Source organism: Acanthopagrus latus, chromosome 6 (assembly GCF_904848185.1).
Source record: "Acanthopagrus latus isolate v.2019 chromosome 6, fAcaLat1.1, whole genome shotgun sequence".
In the NCBI taxonomy this organism is placed as follows: Eukaryota; Metazoa; Chordata; class Actinopteri; order Spariformes; family Sparidae; genus Acanthopagrus; species Acanthopagrus latus.
In genome coordinates this window covers 14311734-14331744 of record NC_051044.1, presented here as the reverse complement: position 1 = coordinate 14331744, position 20011 = coordinate 14311734, and the positions used below count along the sequence as shown (strand labels likewise).

The following is a 20011-nucleotide window of genomic DNA, read 5'->3' as shown; positions in this document are numbered from 1 at the left end:
GTTAACACAAAGGCTCAGCGGGGGGCATGAGTCATACTGTGTGCCTTGTAAGTGAATGAACGTCCAGCTATTTTAAGCTCCATATCTATGTTATCTTTACCTGAGAGCTGACAGTATCAGCAGTGAGGTTGAAGACTGGCATTGTTCCAGTGATGACGAGGCCCAAACCCTGATGAAACACGTCCAAAATGCAATTAAAAACGTTTTGTTGCGTTTCAATAGAACTTTTATGATGATTAAAAATACAAACCCATAAGCACAAGAAGCAGTATTTAAATCAACTGAGCAACTTAACTTAAGCTTAGAAAAAATTTAAATGGACATTGTATAAACTCAGAGGTTGAAAGACCTCATAAATTCAAATGTCATTTAGTGACTTTAAAGGCCTGGTGTTTTTAAAATTGTATTAAAGAAATTTAAAGGGCCTGCTCTAAGTTGTTTTATAAATCAGTTGTTGGTCATTCCTGCTGGTCTAAAATGTGTGAAGACAGGGTAATTATAAAGACTAAGAGTTCATGACCTGAATTTGGCCAAATATAAGATAGGAGATGAGATAAGACTGAAACTTCATTAATGCCAAAGGCAATGACTTGAGCCAAACATTGTTTCAAAAAATATCTTTACAGGTCCTGAATGCCAAATTGAGCCCCACGAGAGGTTGCAGTTCAGCACCAGCTTTGTAGACAAAACAAACCAGTCTGTCGCCCGTACCTCCCCTCTCGCTTCACACACCCTGCCCTGTCTACCTCAGTCGTTCTCAGCAGCCCAGTGGAAGCACCCCCTCAACATAGCAGATAATGGAATTAAGTTACTTTTGTGGGCAATGTCAAGTGACAATGTCAGTACATTAGGCAAACGAGATGATTTACATGTTGGTTATTATTTGCTTCAGTAAACTAGCAGAGCGAACGAGAGGTGGGTGCCGGCAGGTGGACAGTAAAGGCACGTCGAATGTTTGTGTTCTGACTTGCATGAAAATACTTAGTAGCCCAAGTCGGCGGTTTTCTTAACACGCACGTTTTGTTACACTCGCTGAGAGGCAGTGTGACTCTCTGCTCAGGACGTCTTTAGTTCACTGTGTATTAACATGGCAAATAGTTGTTTCCTGACATCTAGAATGAGGCTGAATGTTGTATATTGGACAATCCTTAAGGATTTATACATCTTATGTAGAAAATGGAGTAAATAATCAAACACAAATATAGAAAGACGCATTACTCTTAGGGTCAATGATATAAAATGCCTCCCTCACCAGAGCATCCTGATAGACATTCGTCCACTGGACCTGCTTGGCTTTATTCCCAGCCAGCACCATGGGACGACCCAGGACATCCAGGTACTCCTGCAGCAGCAAAGAAATCCCACACAATAAACGCACATAATCAAACAGACGTTTACAGTGCTTGTCATATACTGGCATTAAAAGGCAGAGAGCTGGAAGAGCTGTCCAACGTTCATCTGTCATAAAACTATAAGACCCTGACCGGCCTCCTTTCTGTCACCACATAAACCAGTGGGCCACTATCAGCAGCAGCATCCCAGTCCTGCCGAGCCATAAAGCCTCCAGTCCTGACACACTCAAGGCCGTTTTTCATCATTATGAAGGAGCTATTAAAAACACATTAGGGGTGTCAATGGCACGACGTGCAAACAGGCCATTCTCCCAGAGGCTCTACTGTCATCGCCAGCACTGTGAGAGTGTCCCACAGCGATGGTGAATAGAGGTGAGGGGTTAAGTCTACTGCTAATACATCAAATTCACTATATTCTTCTGTTCTCAGGAGCCACCACGCACAACAGCTGAGATGTCTTTTTATTGTAAACAACCTATTGATCCTTCTCACTTTGGAGAGAGTGTGTAATTGGTAAAATTATTGAGTGAGTGACCTTGTGACATATGAAGCGACCGCACAGTTTGGAGGAAACAGAAGGCTGCCGAGGGGGACAGGATGGTGGCACTGTGAGATTTCATTGCCTTGTTATTATAAAATCCAGATAAATCCAGATAGATTATTCTCCCATTAAAGCAATGGAGTAATATTCTGCAAACATATACAAAAGCTCTAAATTATCCAATTCAGCTGTCAGTGAGACCAAATGTCTATATCTATGTATTGACACAACATGTTCAAAATTAAGAACAGGAATAATGGAAATGCTGCCGCTCTCTCTGGGGTCAAATGTTAATTCTCATGATATTTTCAGGAGTGGACACATTTTCATCTTTTTTGCAGCAGAAAAAAGGAAACATAACGCTGGTTTCTGACCCTTGTGCTGATCCTCGATCCACAAAAGGGGCGCCCTGTGTAAGCACACAGATATTTCAGTATTATGCTTTTCGACCGTTTGTTTTTCCATCGCCTGAACAGTGAGGTGCTGACAGGCGTAACCTATTCTATTATTAGCTCAATAAAAGTGCGGTTTAACGCGCCACAGGGAGATATTCCATCAGGACAATGACAGCCAGACCTTTTCACGGGATATAGGGGAAATTTTCCGCCTGGCTAGAACAATCAAGGAAACATAAAAAGTCAGCAACTGGAGATGTGTGCTCTGAAGGAATTGGAGCCGCATAGACTCGAGCAGCATCCCTGAATGTTGATTAAATGTTATTGTCTCCCTGGATACCATAACAACCACAGTCTCATCAGTACGTTCCCTCTAAAGACCAACACCCTAACTAAAGCTTGCTATTATTGCTCCACTGACATCCTGTAGAAGCCAGAATGGATGCAGTAAGTCACGACCATGCAGAAACACAAAATATAGTACCACTTATTAAAAAAAAAAACACTCCACTCTTCCTACATAATCGCATGACTCAGGACGGTATGAATAACAATATTTTTGCCATCTGTGGTCGATCTGTTATTTGAATGTTGCCGTCTTAGTCGAGTGAGACTCTGTGATGAGTGTGTGATGTTGAAGGGCAGAGTACGATTAAATACTGAGTCTTCTGGGCCTATATGGAGAGCTGTAGTCACCCACCTTCAGAAAACCTATTAGAGTACGTGGCAGTCCTCAGAATATAAATATGCCAGAGTTAATGGAACAGCTGACAGTATATTCTGGGGCCTGATCGCTCACCGGGGCTGAGGGTGGGTGGGTGAGCGGAGGAGGGAAGGTTGGGGTGTGTAGTGGCTCCCTCCACCTTCAAGCGACTCAGTCAATTTCTACAGCTGGAATGAGGTTATCCCAAGGGCCTCTAGAAACTCGTAGTGCCTCAAGCAAGTGAAGGGGGGGCTGTCAGGATCATGGGTGTGTAAGGAACAGGAGGTGTGTGTGTCAAAGAGAAAAGATCTGAAAGCCTTTACTTCAGAGCATCAAGAAACATTAGACTCCTTGTTATCACTCCATCTACGGCTCTGATCCATTGTATCATCTCATGTCCCTTTATAACTGAATACCTAAAAGCATATCTACAATCTGTATAGTTATCATGAAAGCAACCATGAAGGAAGAACGAACAAGCATCTTGATTTTAATTGCCGTTTTTTTTTTTGTTTTGTTTTTTTTTGCCAATTTCACAAAGGTGTATTCAGCTTGCACGCACTCCATATATCTTACCTGGGTGTTGATTCTGATGGCTCCAATCGATGGAATTTCAAAGTAGTAACCTGAAGATTAAGAAAAGAGAATCAATACACTCTTCCAACAGAGAGCTGCTGTGTGCAGACTGCTTCACGTTGCCTTGCTGGTGACACTCTCAAGAGTTAAACAGTCACAGTGTGTACAGAAGTGATCCATTTGCAGATTGGAGACTAATCTCTTCCATGTTATTAGCTACATGTAAAACCATCATCTCCAGCTCGTGATGCTGTGCCAAGCAGACAGGATAGTGCTTGTGGCCATTGACCTCTCCACACTCGTAGTTTTGCTGCAGGATGTAAATGCGGAGGCTCATTGGGAATGCTGAGCCCTAGGCACTGCTGCTGCTGATTAGGAATGGAGGAGAGTGACCGACTGGGTCAATAACCACGCTGCTCCCCAAGTTATTAAAGCCATGAGTGTTTATACAAAGAGCCGTGAAATGGAGACAGCATCCCCAGAATGTTAAAAGGCAGAGATGACTCTCATTATTTTGATACATTATGCACTTTACCACAGTGGTTTGTGTCGAGATTTGCCTTCTCTGTCTCATTCATTTGCACACACGAGCATGCCAACATTGCAACCGCATTCACACACGTATACATTTCACAACACAATCACTGGCTCACACGCGCACGCACGCGCACGCACATACACGCCCACACACCCACACACACACATGCAGGGCAAAGCTATTTGTCATAGTTTTGTGCAGAGCAGTAGTTTGTCCCAGTGCTTGTGGCACCATGCCAGAGAGGTGGCATCTGTGGTTGTAGGGCAAAGCCCGGCGAGAGGTGATGACAGGAATAGAGAGGCGGTAACTATAAATGTGTGACTGTCATGTAGATCTGCAGGTTAACGACAGGGGTACGCTGTGTGAGGGGCAATTATGAATTTAATCAATAATCTATTTTCATTGTGGAACATAATGCCTCTAATGTCAGCTGTCCTCAAGTGTCATCATACTGTGCCTTTTTTAACTCGATGGGGTTTGTGTTTTCCTTATAAAGTCATTGTTATGTAGGTTAAATATAAAGTTTATGCTGTGTCAAGTACGAGCTTGCATTTTCCTTCCACAGTACGTGAACCAGCATGAACTGCTTTCTATTCATAGTCAGTTTTCTTATCAAGATTGTTGTTGAGACACCATCTGAACATAAATAAGCTTACCCTACAAACTTGCACAACAAATTTCTTGCCAAAATTAAAGGGACAATTCACCTGAAACATCAGAAATACTTATGTTTAATCCTACCTGTAGTGTTTCTTATCCATCTAGACTGTTTTGGTGCAAGTCGCTGCCTTCTCTTGAACTACGTCTTCCAAACGTGTCACAGTGCAAAAGGAAGCATATATCTAATCATGGACATGAGTCGAACTAACTATGCTAACTAATCTAGCTAATGTTACAGCTCAGCTGAGGAGGACACCATTAAAGTTCTCTTTTAAGTCCAGCACTGTTACAAGCATGAGCCGCTTGTCCACTTTTGCATGGTTGCCAGGCATGGGTTGACAAAAAGACAATAGTTCCTACGTTGAGGCTGCTTGCAACAAGGTCTGTGGATTCTCTTGAGTTTGTGCATCATGATTTCTGCAAAGAGACACTGCTGTTGAGTTTTCAAATGTATTTTTGGCACTTTAAGCACCACAAACACCATGTAGTTCAATTAAATGTGAGAGAAGGTGGAAATCTCCACTGGCCGATATCTCCAAAACTCAGCAACCTACACCAAAACAATCTAGATCAGGGGTCCCCGACCTCTGTGAGACTCAGAGCTACGTCGAGGAGACAGAGTGATATGGAAGGCAACTCGGTGTGTGTACAGGAGGAATGTAATACCACAGAGCATCTTTCAGTGTCTATTGAGCATGTGTGGTTGACTGGAGACAGGAGGAGAAGAGCGAGGGCAGATTGTACACTAGTAAAGTGTTTCTGGATCGCTGGATAAATAACACTACAGGTAAAAGAAAAAATATGTATTTTTGATTTTGGTGTGGACTGTCCCTTCAAGTTATTCAGGGTTTTTTCTTCAATTATGAGTGACCATCATGAATTTAAGAGAGTATTCCTAGTTACGGATTATAAAAGGTACTTTTGTGCAAGTATTAGGATCGCCAATGCAGCATGTCATATTTGCTGCTTTCATCCTCCATTTCACCTACTTCTATGAAGATAACTCTCTCTCCTGTTTTGGATTTTGTATCACCAAGAGAGAGCATGGAGAAATGCTTCCATTGTCCTCGGAGTCAGAGAGAGGTTACTTTCTTCTTAAGATGGCACTGAGGCTCAAGTGAGACAACAGCTGGCATCTCCAAGTGGCCTAGTTGCATGTGTGTCCGTGCCTTTGTGTGTGTGTGTGTCGGTGCTGTTTGTCTAATGTGTGTATGTCACGGGTGAAGGGTTAAGGCCTGTGGAAGTGTCAGGGAGCTGGCTCTGCTGGAGTGAGATACCAAAGAGTAATAAGTGCTGAAGATATGAGAGGACAGCTCCATTGAGGCTGCTGTGTCAACACTATTGTCTTATGCTGGCATAGACTTTAGTAGCATGGTAATCACTACAGTTGCGAACAGCAAAGAGCGTGTTGGCACAGAGGCGTAATCCTGGACTTTCCCCAGCCTGACAGGGAGATGGCATGGTAATCATCTTGCTACCAGACTCCTCCTGCTAATTAATAACAACTTCTGGGGGAGATACTTCTGAAGCATTCGGCTCCACTGGCAATAAGCTAATCAGCAGCAGCGGTTAGCCGAGGCTTCATATAGACTGCTAAAGGCCTCATAAAGGAGCAGCCTCAGATAAACTGCAACCCTGAGAAACAATATCAAATCAAGCCACAAAACGAGAAAGGAAGACGAACGAGTTATGGATTAAAAAATTAAACACTGAGCACAGCCTGAGCTAGGCTGGGATTAAATGAGCTGAGTCAGGATGAGAATCATGCAGACAAAGTAGCTGACAGGAAGAGCAGCTGAATCACAAGGTGTGGAAGACTCTCAGAAGCAGGGCTGCTTGTTTACTGGGCTATTCTGAGGATTGCATTGTTTTAAATATTGATTTGAGCCTGCAAGAAGACAGACACCTGGGTGAATCTCACTGATGATGTGTTTGTAATGGTGCAGGCAGAATTTTGTACTTTATTTTGTCGTATGAATGTGTACATAATAGTTAAAGTGTAACTAAGTAGTGTTTTGCTACACCTTTCTGGTTCAAAACTTCAGGCAAGCTCAAACCCTATGTGAAGTCTCAAACTGGTTGTTGACTTGCCTCATATCTGGCATTTTTGGTGAAGCTGGGAGGGTTCGCAGTGGTAGCCACTTATCAATCAGAAGGTGGTCATAACTGAAAACACATTGTCTATTTTACTCGAAGTGGGACCATAATTTTAAAAAATTCTATAATGTGGATCATGTTCTTTTAAAGAAGACCTGAAACTAGTGATTGAAACCTTAAAGTTATTAGCGTCATTAGTCATAAGTGTATTTCACCTGTGACCTCAGCCAGCATCACTGATAGGTGTGGTCACATAGCATGTGTGCTTTGTTGCACCTGTAACAACATAAAACATTGACGTACCACAGCCGGGTGCTTAAACCACTGGAGAACAGTGAAAACAGTGTTACATTTTTAGGAGGTGTTAAGACACTCGTCAAGGTAACTCAGGTAATGTAAGGTAAGGAACATCACTCCAGTGACCCAGAAGAGAAAGTCCAGAGAGTGTATGAATTTATTCTTGAATTTGTTTTGGTCTTGCTCTCTCTTTTACTCTCTGTTACTATGAAGATGTGCTCTCAGGTACCAAAATTTGGCACAAATTGATTTGGTGAACTGGTACTTGGTAGTGCCAACGTCATTTGGTCTGTAACCTTCAAAGTACTGAGTTTGATACCTTAATACTCCATTAATGCACGTTTTAATGGTGTTTCCTTAAACACTGTATTGAGAAATTGTCCAATGGAGTTTGATAAAAAATGTGTCCATTAGTAAATGTGCCATCAGGACAAATGAAAAACCCACTTGTCCTTCCAAGCCTCAGCCAGAATGCATAATTATATTCTATATTGTACATACAGAGATATTGTTATGATAGAGTGACCTTAATCCACTTACCTTTATTGGCACAAGCTATCCACTGCAAAGGGGTGACATCATAATTATGTTGGCCAACAGAGAAGGTGAACACACGAACCTGCAGAGAGGGCACCAAAGAATGCATCATATGAAGAACAACAACAAAATTCCTGCAGAGAGAGCAAAACAATGCAGCGAAAACAACCTTCTGGATGGAAATAAGGTTACGGTCATGTGACTTTATGATAAAACATGAATCAGATTAGCCTCCCAGTCAACCCACAAAACTGTCTCCAACACAAGACTGCAGTGAAAGAGTTGTCAAACTGCAGATTACTCCTTCATGACAGCAGCCGTCGTGAGGGAACCGGATAGTAGTGGGTATCAGAATAAATATTAGTGGGGCTGTGAGATGGGGGGGGGAAAGAAGGGTTGGCAGTGAGAGCCAGACTGGAACAAAGACACAAACCATGTATCTACTGGCTGTAATTTTATAGGCTCTGATGATAAAGTGGCTAATTAGTCAGCAGGTCAGAGCCGTTAACACCAGCAGCAAGAACAACAAAAGAGACAGACGAAGACAGACACAGACAGAGAGAGGGAGTTGTAGAAAGGCCAAAGAGATGAATCACAAGAGGAAGTAATCCAGAGTCAAAACAGCCAAAATGGAAGCACAGAAGGCTTAGACTTATGCACAGGCTCGGCATGTCTGACAGTCTAACTAACACAACTGCCTGCTCGATAACGAGACAACGTCGGCAGAGTATGGAGGGAGATGTGGAGTGAAGGGAAGGGTCCGCTAAGACAGTGTCTGGACATGCATGATCTCTCAGGCTGACGGAGCAAGTGGATGAACTGATTACAGCCTTGTGAGGACAGACTCACCGTTTTGTTGGGCCAGTTGTACTTCTCGAAGATGTCCTGTGCACGATCCTCGCCGCCATCTGTAAACATCATTATCATCTTATTGCAGTTGGCCCTCGGGGCACTGCTCTCCTGTGGCACATGAAGAGGGGGGGAGAAGAGCAAAGGAAGAATGTGAGAGAGGCAGGGAGACATGTCAGGTAATAAGCAAGAATAACAGAGGAGAGGTGAACATGTTAGAGCATCATTTAAAACAGTGTGGTTGATATGATTACAGCTCCCAGAAGAATTTCAAATGGCTCCAGATTTTACAGATTGGGTATATGCAATGTAAGAGATTTACCACAAACATCTCACCTGAGCAGATATACAGCAAATATTAATAGGATTACTTTTCCTTAGTAAAATCAAGCACTTTTCAGGCATTATCAAGGTAAGGCAAATTATTATCGTTATTAATCAATCTGCTGAATATTTTCATGATTAATAGATTAATTGTTTAGTCTATATAATCTTGAAAAACACTCATCACAATTTCCCTAAGTTATGACTTAGTATTGCTTCTTTTGTCCAACTAACATTGCCGGACCAAAATAAACTGTGTCTATCATGAATGATGAAGATAAGTTAAAACCAGCAAATATTGGCAAGTTTTTACTTAGGTAAATGAAATATTTAGATGCATACATTATTTGGACTTAAAATCATAATTTCACTTCATCATATTTGATCAGATGTTATTGTGCTATACACAACCGAAATAATGCTTCATGACATGATTCAACAAAAAGGTGACAGATGAGAAGAATTTGTTTGTTTGTTTGTTGGTTTGTTAGGGGGATTGCACAGCACTGCTGAATGGATTTCCTCTGAAATGGGTCTCGGCCCAGAATAGACTCCATTAACTTTTGGTGTGGATCCGGATGAAGGAACGGATACAAGAACCTTTCTTCTTTCTTATGAGGTCAGGCTTATTTTTCCATTTTCCTCAATTTCTCAGGAAATACCGGGGAACAGATTAATGGATCTTGATGAAAAAAGGTCTATTTATGTGTCTGGTGACTATCAGTGAGTAAAATTTCTGATCACTGTTTTTCCTGTTTTCTACATTTGACACTGTGCTGTGGAATTTTGTTTGCCCTGTCATGTACCAAACCTTTTCTTTAAAATGATTAAAAACCCTGCGTTCATTTGTGTTTAAATGGGTGTGTGTTAGATATGAATGAAACCTGGAAAATGTCCTGTATATGATAGAGAATTTCATTCAAATTCTGGACATCTTTGTCACTCTGATATAAACTACCTTAAGTGGTCTAGTACTGTAGACTTAGTAGAAAATGTATCCCTCCATACTGAAGTAAAAATCTTATTCATTGTCAGGATTAAATTTTCAGATACTAATCTTTTATCAATTTGCCCCATGTTTATTGCAATATATCCACGTAAATGTATGCTTTTTCATCTTTCATTTACAAATTTCCAAGTTGGTAGGCTTAGGCTTCTTCATATTATCCTAATTTAAGGATTTGAGGAATACAGCATTACTCTAGCATTAAATTTGATTGTGTCAGAAGCATTTTCATGAGCATTACAGCACTGTAACCTCACAGCCAGGCACCAGTCTTTAGCATTCAGCATTGATACAGCCCCCCCTCCTGCCTGCACAGCAGCTACCATTGATATGCAGGCCAGCGGCATGTCAATCTGACAAGATTCTAATAAAGATAAATAATATTGCTACAATTACATATTTTTATTGTGCTTCTGCCACCAATCATGGGTGCGAGTCCGCTGCAGACAGCGATTAAAGGGGCCTTTTTATTTCTCATTCTGCTGGCGAGGGAAAGGGGAGGGGGGCAGCTGGCAGTTGGCTCTATGCCTCCAAGCCCACCAGAGGAATATAAAGTGTCTGTGGCTGATCTCCTCTGGGCTGCGCTCATCAATCATCCCATCAGAGCCCATTAGGGTGGCAGCCTCTTAAAATACACAGCAGCATACGGAGCTGAGGCAGCACCTGTGCCGAGAGCACGTGGCTGCCTGCTGCTGACACACGTCACCGCTGTGCTGGCTGCTGCAAACGTTAGCGTGACTCCGCCGCAGCAGCAGTTATTATCTAACCTACCTTCGACAATGACAGAACTCTGGAAACGTCTTACACAAACCTGGGCCACTTGCTGTCAGCACTGTTTTATCACTGTTAATTTAGTTTTATTAATTGGATTAGACAGTAGCCCTGACAGGATGTATAATAACATGCTGGAGTGATGGTTACAAAGCTCCAGCATGCTGGTGAAGACTTTCTGGAGGCACACACAATCCCTCAGCTGCAGACAAACATCAACCCTTGCATTGCCCTTCCCTTAAAAAAACTGCTGGCACCTACATTGAGAAGCTGTTCAAAGGCAAACTTGAAGCCAGACTTGTAATCTGTGGTTCCTTTGGCTTGCATATGCATGACAGCCTCCTTGAAGATCTTCTTGTTCCGAACATTGGCTTGGACCAAAGTAGTGAAGCACGGAACGACGGCATCGGCCTTCTCGTTGAACTAGAAGAGCAGACACAAAGACACACATGGGCATACTCTGCATGCACTTGCTTTTCTGGGCACTGCCAAATTTACAAATTCAAATTTGTGTCTGCTGTAAGACTGTGTCTTTCTTTGTGTTTTTCTTGATCACATATGTGTAGTTCATGGCGGCAGGATGCAGACGTGGGTGTGTGCAGATGCAAGCTGCCCTCTGACTCTCTGGCTGGCAGTAAACATAGGTAATTACAACTTTCCACACAAAGAACAGGTGCACCTGAAACACCAGTGCAAACCACTGAACAGAAACCCAGCCAAGGTAATATCATCTGTCTCATCTCATCCACCAAATTAGCCTAAAACGGTGTGTGTGTGTGTGTGTGTGTGTGTGTGTGTGTGTGTGTGTGTGCGTGTGTGTGCTTGTGTGTATGTATGGGTGTGTGCACGTGGTATATTTTTCTCCTTGTGTGCGGCATCTATGCGTGATCACAACATTAGCAGCAATGCCTTTAATAGCAGGTTTCAAATGCTATTTCTTCTTGAAGGTCAACCTCAAAATCTACTGACATTTTCAGGACAGATTGATGTAAAACACTACGTGCGCGAGAAGCTGACATTTCTCATGCTGTTGTGTCATATTCAAATTGTCAGACAGAGGAAATCAAACGCGCAAAAGTATTCAGAGCCGCACATTCAATATCCACCGCTGTGTCACTATTTTAATATCACATCTCTTGCATCTCGAAATGTTAGGAAATAAAGCAGCTGTGAAATGAGATTAGGAAAAACAACGAGCCGGGTTACATCTACTATCTATAATACATAATAAATAAAGTCCCATGAAATAAAGTCTGTTTTATTAAAACTAATTATATTGCCATTATAGAGTGAGCGAGGCCACTGTTTGTCATAAAGAAGTGCGCTGAAGCATGCAGACCCCAGAGACGGTGTTTGATGATTATTTTCAGTTAATTTTTGGTTATTAATGTCTTTTGTGTTTGCAAATAATTCACAACCGAGCTTCTAGAGGCCCTCTCTTTCTTTACTCGGGTGAAAATCAGATGCGTTCCCACCCAGATTACCATGCTCCTTTCTTGCTCTTAGAGCCGGGATTTAGAGGCATACAGTGGCTAAGAGCAATGGATTATGAAGGATTACCAAAGGAAGACTCCAAACAGAGCCACCACACCGAGCATGTGTATGTGTTTGCGTGATCTGTCCGGCAGTATGGGATAACGTTAATATTTCCCTCCGCATTAGCCCTAATAGAAAGCAGACGAGAGAGGGAGAAAGAGGTGGACGGCGGTGGCGTTGCAGTAGAGGCAAATACAGTATAATGAGAGAAAAGTGGTGTTTCTGCTGCAAGCAAACAAGTGGGAGCAGCGTAAGCACACTCCCTGCTTGATTACAACCTGTTTGAAACAACAAATATTTCTTGTCACTGATGCTTTCAGGAGCAATTTGTATCATTAACCGCAATATCATAGATCTACAAGCTTCTGCTCACCCGGGCCACATTCACGTAGTCGTCATCTGATAGAGTGTCCAACATCTCAATTACGGAGGTTTTCATCAGCTTCAGAGTGAGTCCGCTGACACTCCCACTCCTGCAAGAAAGAGGCAATGAGGCTCAGTTATGAGAAGACACGCCCTGATCCCACTCATGTCCATTTTGCTAACAGATTTTGTCTTCGTATCTAAGTACGCATTCAAAAATACATCCGATGACACAAGAATACTTTCACTGATGCATTGATCGCCTTTCTTCTAACTTTAGGCTTTCCTCAGACCAACAGGTGGCACTAGCGTCCTTTGAAGGGAGACATCCACTCCATCCAGGAGGAAATGTTGAAAGAGGAGGCAGTGAGAGAGACTTAGATACTCACACATCAACGATGATGACCATGTCCTTTGGAGACGATGCACCTTGGATATACCTGTACCAAAGGCACAAAAAAATGGGCTTTAATTTGTTCGCCATAATCTTTGAGAATTGCACTAAAGAAAGAAACCAAAGTCACAATGAGCTGAGCCGTGATAATGTGCAGTCCACTTAAGCTACAGAATACTGAAAAGGCTTATGTGCTTAGAAGAGTTAATAAGTTGTGTTATATACTGCAGTGTTGGCGACGGCTACTGTCGGCCGACTTCAACAGAGATACTCCTCTTTACGAAATAACAATGCCTCCTCTAAATAATTACCGCATAAGCCAAAGTAATTGCTAGTTTATGGTCTAAGTGTATAATAACACATTCACCACAATGGCCTGCACTGAGCTGTACAACCTCCTTAGCACACAAGCCGCCATCACCGTAAAAAGGCAGCCCCTCTGCTAGCTTAGCAGCAAGCCTAAAGGTTGAAACATTAACATCGTCTATATCAACTCAGAGAGGTTCATCCAGTTGGTAATCAGAACCAATGAACCAAACCCAGACGAGACAGTGTTTGTTAAAACAGATTTTTTTTGATGTTCAGATAGTTCCATTTTGATATTATTTATCTCAGATCCTGCTTAAATTAACTCATTTTTTTTCTTCTCAAAAATGTGACATTATTTGCAGTGCAGAGTGTAAATAAGTAGTTACACTTAAGTTCTGTGCTTCAGTACAATTTTGAGGCACTATAATCATTTTCTCCTACTTTATACTTCCACTTAGCAACATTTTTTTGGCAAATATTTTACATTACTTTAACATCTTTGGTTACTTTGCCGATTGCTTATGTAGTAAATAAAAACATTAATTAATCTATTTTATCAGCTGCCTGATGAAAAACATAATAATGTATAACAATAAAATTTGAAATAACATTTACCAACGTAAATTTTTAATTGCAGGGTACTTTTTACAAATCTGATTATTTGTGTCCGTTAAGGGACAGATAATACAGACCTCTTAATGTAGTTTGATATTTTTAAGTCAGTAGGTTGATAAATTCTGTTTTTGATAACAGATCTTCCCAAAAGGAATGAGATTTGTTGAAGTGAAGTAACCTAACTTCACTGAGTATAGTAGTTAACAGTTGTGTAATTATTTTAAGACCAAATAAAAACAAACAGATTTTAGGCCTTGAAATGGGCATGAATGACATTATTAAACTGGAATTTTCCACAGTTACGCTCTGGTGACTCATACAGTCTCATACCCTGTATATTTAGTCGCTTAAAATTTAAATAAACTTGTCGAGGAGCAGCCTGAGTAGTGTTGACCTGTGCTGTGGAGAGCCTGTGCTGAGCTAAGTACTGACAGTAAAATAAGATAGCTGACGTTCTCGTTGCTTTGATGACTCATCAGTTGGGCGTTAGACGCATTATTTACTCCGGCGGTCCCTTTGTCAGGGGGAAGGCACGCACTGCTCAGGACCGTTATGCTTCTGCTGCGAAGCGACTCCTAAAATCGGGCCGTGCTGGGTGTGTGTCAGCCACAACGCAGCCTGGGCCCACAAGGCAGAAATGGCCCTGAACTAGCAAGGCCAGACAACTTGTGTTCCTGCAGAGATGGACACGTAACATCTGTCTACGGTTGATAGAGGATGGCATGCAGAGGGAAATCAAAAACTCAGTCATTCTGTTCCAGTGGCAGTTAAATTCACATTTACCCCTGGTACAAAGAGAGCTGAGATTGATGGACAATATAGGCTTTTCTATGGCACTGGGAAGGGGGTGGGGGGGTTTCAAATATGAGTACTAGTTTGACATTCTGAGGAGTGAGCAGGCAAGCAGTTAGCAAACGTCTTAGGCAGAGGCAGAGTAATCATCAGGGGTCTCTTTCTGCTGATTATCAGCCGTTCCGCTGAGTGTGGAGTGAAGCCAGCTGCCTGTGGGCCAGAGAGGCTCTTTTCTTATGCTCGGCCAAGCTGATATGGAGGTAGAGCAACAGAGCCCCGGTAGGCTTCGCCACTGCTCCCGCAAGTCTCCCCGCTCCCACTCACTGGCAGGCGCGACTCCAACCTGCAGAATGAACCCTGACCCGTGTTGAAGTGACGCTCCCAAGCACGCTGCCTGGGCTGCTCAAATCTGTTTTTTAGATGCAACCTGGGCACCACTCTGCTGAAAAGCTGCCTGAAACCCCCAGATGGAACAGAGACTCGGCACCAGCACCGCCTCACAAGAGGTTGATTAACTGAGCATGCCCAGAGTGAACACGGGCAAAATGCATGTGTGTGTGTGAGAGAGTAAGAGAGAGAGTGAGAGGGGAGGGAGAATCCAATTATTTTCAATAATAAAGAATGCCACATCAAAGGTAGAACTTCCGCAGCTCTCCACAACTGTGTGGCGTATGAAATCAGGTCTGGAACCATGAGGCATATTGGCATGCATGACTTTTATCAATTTAATTACTGAAATCTTAATTTGAGGGAGTGAGAGGGGAGAGGAAGAGAGAGCTGAGACTCCACACGGCGTCGGCTTCTTTCTTGTCAAGCATATGGGGTTGGTGAAAGCGATCATCGATGCAGGACTGAAACCCGGTCAAAATGTGGCCCACGTCTCCACCACCTCGGGCTCAGGGACGGAGACACCCCTGTTTGGAGTGTGAAGGAGGGTCATTTGGTGTCGGCTGCCGCCTGCAGACCAACTGCAGATTTTCATTAACTTCTGTGGTCAGTCCATTTCTCACTGAGGAGAATACAGCTTTAATGGGACTTGAAGTTATTTTGAAGGGGCTAAATGTTAATTATAAGGCAATGCTGACTTCTATTACTAGTACTCATTATAGGTCATCCTCCACACCCAATGTATAATCCCACAATGGAGAGCTAGCCATGCTAGCTTTGGCCCTAAAATCTGCTGAGAAAATATCACTTTCAAGCAGATCATTTCTCTCCAAGTGTGAAAGAGGGAGCATTGATCAGCAGTAATGGGGTTTAGGAGGGATGTGTGAGCAGTGATGAAGTAGAAGAGTAACACATGAGCCAGGATAGCGTCACTCAACACTGAAGCTATAGTGCTGCCATGGCTGATTTTCCCCACAGATTGTCTTGGTGTATCAGCAGCCCTCTCCTTCTCTCCCTTTCCATTGCCCTAAGTACAATTGAATTTTCTCTGTGCCTCTGAGCAGAGAACATCAGGATCAGAGCGAGCGGCACGGAGTCAAGGATTTTCGGTCTCAAGGCTGATATGGGGTTCTACGGTTCTGACAGATAAAAAAATCATGAATTGAGGCAGATATCAGTGTATAATTCTCCACATTTTGACTCATGGATCCAGATGTGTTGTTTCTGCATGGATTCCAGTCAGTAATTACCTCTCCGCTTCTGCACACTGATGCCATTCTTTCCCTGTCATTACCCAGTCTCCTGCGTGCCAAGGCCAGGTGACAAGCAGATGGGCCTGGCTGGTGCTGAACTGAGCCCTGTCGCCCATTCTGTCCCAACCGAGATACGACCAACAGCCTTTAGACACAACATGTCAGTCTGTGGCCTCTCTGTACATTCACGCAAAGTTATGGATGGTATCTGAACACTGGTTCCGAACTCCAACGTTGGAATACCATGTTTGTTTTTATTTTTAACTGACACTATGCTGTTTGCTTTGCATAAAATATACGTTTAGATTTACTATTAAAAGGATAACCTTATACCTTGCGCAGCTGATCAAGTCTTAACTGCTATGAAACATTGATGCATTGCTTGTCAAAGTCGATTATCAGGCAGAAAAGACTTAACTTATTACAATTTCTGGTTCCAGCTACAAGATTTACTATTTACTACTTTTCTGCTCTTCTAATTTAGTTTTGGACTGTTTGACACAATCAATACGTAGACATCACCTGGAGCTCTGAGAGCTTGTGATGAGCATTCTTAAATACTCAAGTGCAATTAATACTCCTCAATTACAAGTAAAACTACTGGTATTAAAATCATGTTGTTTCTTCAAATCTTCAGTCCAAAGTACTTCTAACTCCTGTTCTGTTCGGCTCAGTGATCATGGACAAGCATGGAAAGCTGAGACTGCTGCAGTGTTTTGTTTTGTTTGTCCCTACGTCTGGGTTTTACATTGGCCTGTTTGTGATCAAACAGCCTTTTTTGGCTATAAAGATGCAGATGAGAGGTTAAGATATTAATTTAAATAATACTCAGTACTCTATTATGATTACATGGTGTAATGCCTACTTGAATACAAGTACACTTACAGACTTGAAAAAATGCTCATAAAAGTAGTTCCCCAGGGAATGACTTAATTACAGTAATTTGGGTAATTGTAATTTGTTACTTCCACCCCATTATTTTACATACTGTGACAGAAAACCATTTAGCTTGTAGATAATCGTTAGAAATAATATGTAATCTGGCCACAGAAGCTGTACTGACTTACAGTATATGGCCATGAAAAAAAAAGCACAAAGCCATAACATACATCATGTGGGTCATGATATAAAAATGTTCACACCATTACAATATGTACAATCAAGATAAAGCTCGATTTGTGTGTGCAGCAGACATGTGCTCTTTACGCCGAGGTGGAACCAGGTATCGCTCTAAATGAGAGGAGATTAAAGCAGCAACATTTGCAGCCCCCCCCTTTACAACCTGCCCCCACTACCACCCATAAATCTAAAAGAAATGCATTATACAAGCAATGAACACAATGACATATTCTGCGTTGTGGTGATTGTATTTTGCTGCTTTTGCAGCGGTCTGGTAAAGGAGTCTCATTGGAATTCATGAAATAGTTTTATCATGGCGCGGCGCTGTAAAATCAATACATTAACTGTGCCGGGGGGCCAACTCTCTCTGGAGATTGTGTTTATGCACCCTGACCCATTCCACAAAGTGTTGTGCATTACATTTAAATTGGAGGAATTATCTACGAAACACATTTCAGAAACATGCAATAGATACATGTAGCATGATGCAGACACATTCAGCAAGTGTGTTCACTTTTCCAGTGGACCATGTTTATGGCTGCATTGTACATTGTACTGTCCAGTGCATCTAAATAATGAGCAGGATGTATATACAGTATGATCTATACCATGCACGTGTGTAATGTGTGAATTCTCTTCACAGTCAAGGCTCTGATATGCATGCATCATGTATAGTAGGTGTAAGCAGAGTAACCTCAGAATAATAGGAGAACTGTATATAAGACAGAAAGACTGCTAGGATGTGTGTGTGTGTGTGTGTGTGTGTGTGTGTGTGTGTGTGTGTGTGTGTGTGTGTGTGTGTGTGTGTATGAGTGCGTGTATGCGTGCGTGTGTGCACGCTCCCATGTGTGCATGGATTTGTGTTGTGCTGATGGGCTTATTATTTTATGGACTGCTGCTCTCTTAGTGCTCCTGTGGATGTGGCAGGCGAATAAAGATTGAATTAAGATAAAAATATAGGAGGATGGCGCCCAGAGAGCCTGGAGGAGAAAGAGATGTTGTCTGCGGTTTATTTATTCCACTTTCTGTTGATTATTGGAAGTGTTGGTACCGAGATTCGCATTTCCATATTTTCGGTTATACCTAAGAAGAACACACACAAAATTTTATGCTCAATTTTTCATCCACTTTCGTCTCTAAAAAAAAAAAAAAAAGAAAGAAAGAAAAAAGTACAGAATATTGAATTAATCATGCGTGTTGGAATACATCAGCATCAATTATGAGCAGACTGGGATTAGTCTGTTACTGTTGCTCTGAAAGATGGAATAAAAAGTCCCCCGCTGTGTCTCTCACATCTTGGCTCGAACTGAAATGTCAAATATTTTACTGGGTCTCAAACTGTCACCTTCAGTCTCAACAGTAACACACTAGTCTTTCTTTGGACTTCTGCTCTTTGCTGAAGTGGGGTGAGCAGAACGAAAGGATGAGGATGCAAAGCTCTAGATATAGGGAATGGTATTTTGGGGAGCCTCAGTTTAGAGGATTGACCAGCAGTCATAATATTTACAAAGAGGTTAGATTGACTTTTTGAAGAAATCAATATGTGATATAGACTACATGCTGTTGTGAGCCTGGGAGGTAATGGGATCTTTGCAACGCTTGGCTAACAGGACTCCATGCCTGTCTCTGGTTATTTCTCTCTTCGCCCTTTCACTTTTCTCTCTCCCTCACATCACCCTCTGCTTCGCTTCCCTTGATAACACGAACAGACATTATAATGGACAAATGTTAATAATTAATGTCAGAGCAATTGGAGACAATTAAGTGTGTGGACTGGACCATTAATTTTCCTGGGGCTGTGGGTGGGGGAGCAGACGGGGGAGAGAGCCCATCTGTAGAGGCAGGCGGTCCTCCTCGGAGGTGCACCTGGTCAGTCACGCCGCCATTCATCTGTCCCAGGAAAGCTACAGGTCTGTTTGTGCTACAAACGGGCCGTGAGTGCTGAAGCAATCGTCAATTCTCATAGTAAATCGCATCTTTGACTGGGCGAGTCTTCCTGGAGACAGTGTCAGGGCAAACGCTACCGAAGCATGTTCCTGTGATTGTATCTGTGCATTGCTGTTGCTACAGTGCTATTTGTGAAGCAACAGCATCTATCAGGCATATCAGCCTGTGTGATCTGATCTATCTGGGAGTTTGTAACAGCAGCAGTGCTGACAGGTGTGTGGGAGGATGTGTGAGACTGTGTTTGTCTGTTCTAGTACATCATTTACTGTACACGCCTGTAGAGTCTTTCACCTGGATGTTGTTTATCCTGGCCTCTTTACATTTAAATTTCACTTGAAATGTAGTGCTATCTACATTAATGTTCTCTGAAGGATGTGAATACCACTGACAGTATGTACTTCTACTATCCAATTCCAAAGAGTTGGGATATGACAATAATTCAATTAAAAAATGAAGCTACAGCTACAGGACTACCTGTAAAAATAGTAAAATAATCATAGTTGCTAAGTTAGCTTTCACTTTCTGAGTAAAGGCTAGTTAACCAAGCTTGCTAGCCACCAATTCATCACTGGAAAACAAACTTAACAGCATGATTGCAAACTTGCTGTGTAAGTGACATTTTGCAAAATGACTGGTTTAAGTCTGCCAAT

The 20011-nt window shown here is 42.3% G+C and overlaps 1 protein-coding gene across 5 annotated transcripts in view; it reads right to left on the bottom strand.

Annotated features, from left to right (window-relative positions):
- cacna2d2a (calcium channel, voltage-dependent, alpha 2/delta subunit 2a) overlaps positions 1-20011 on the bottom strand; it is a 168183-nt gene that overhangs the window by 18018 nt on the left and 130154 nt on the right. For all 5 annotated transcript variants that reach the window (XM_037102137.1, XM_037102136.1, XM_037102133.1 and 2 more), the window contains 8 exons: positions 12935-12985; positions 12556-12655; positions 10908-11069; positions 8546-8656; positions 7700-7778; positions 3568-3617; positions 1253-1342; positions 101-169 (listed from right to left, as the gene is read on the bottom strand). In XM_037102137.1, coding sequence (XP_036958032.1) covers positions 101-169; positions 1253-1342; positions 3568-3617; positions 7700-7778; positions 8546-8656; positions 10908-11069; positions 12556-12655; positions 12935-12985 — 712 coding nt within the window. The remainder of the gene's footprint in view (positions 1-100; positions 170-1252; positions 1343-3567; positions 3618-7699; positions 7779-8545; positions 8657-10907; positions 11070-12555; positions 12656-12934; positions 12986-20011) is intronic.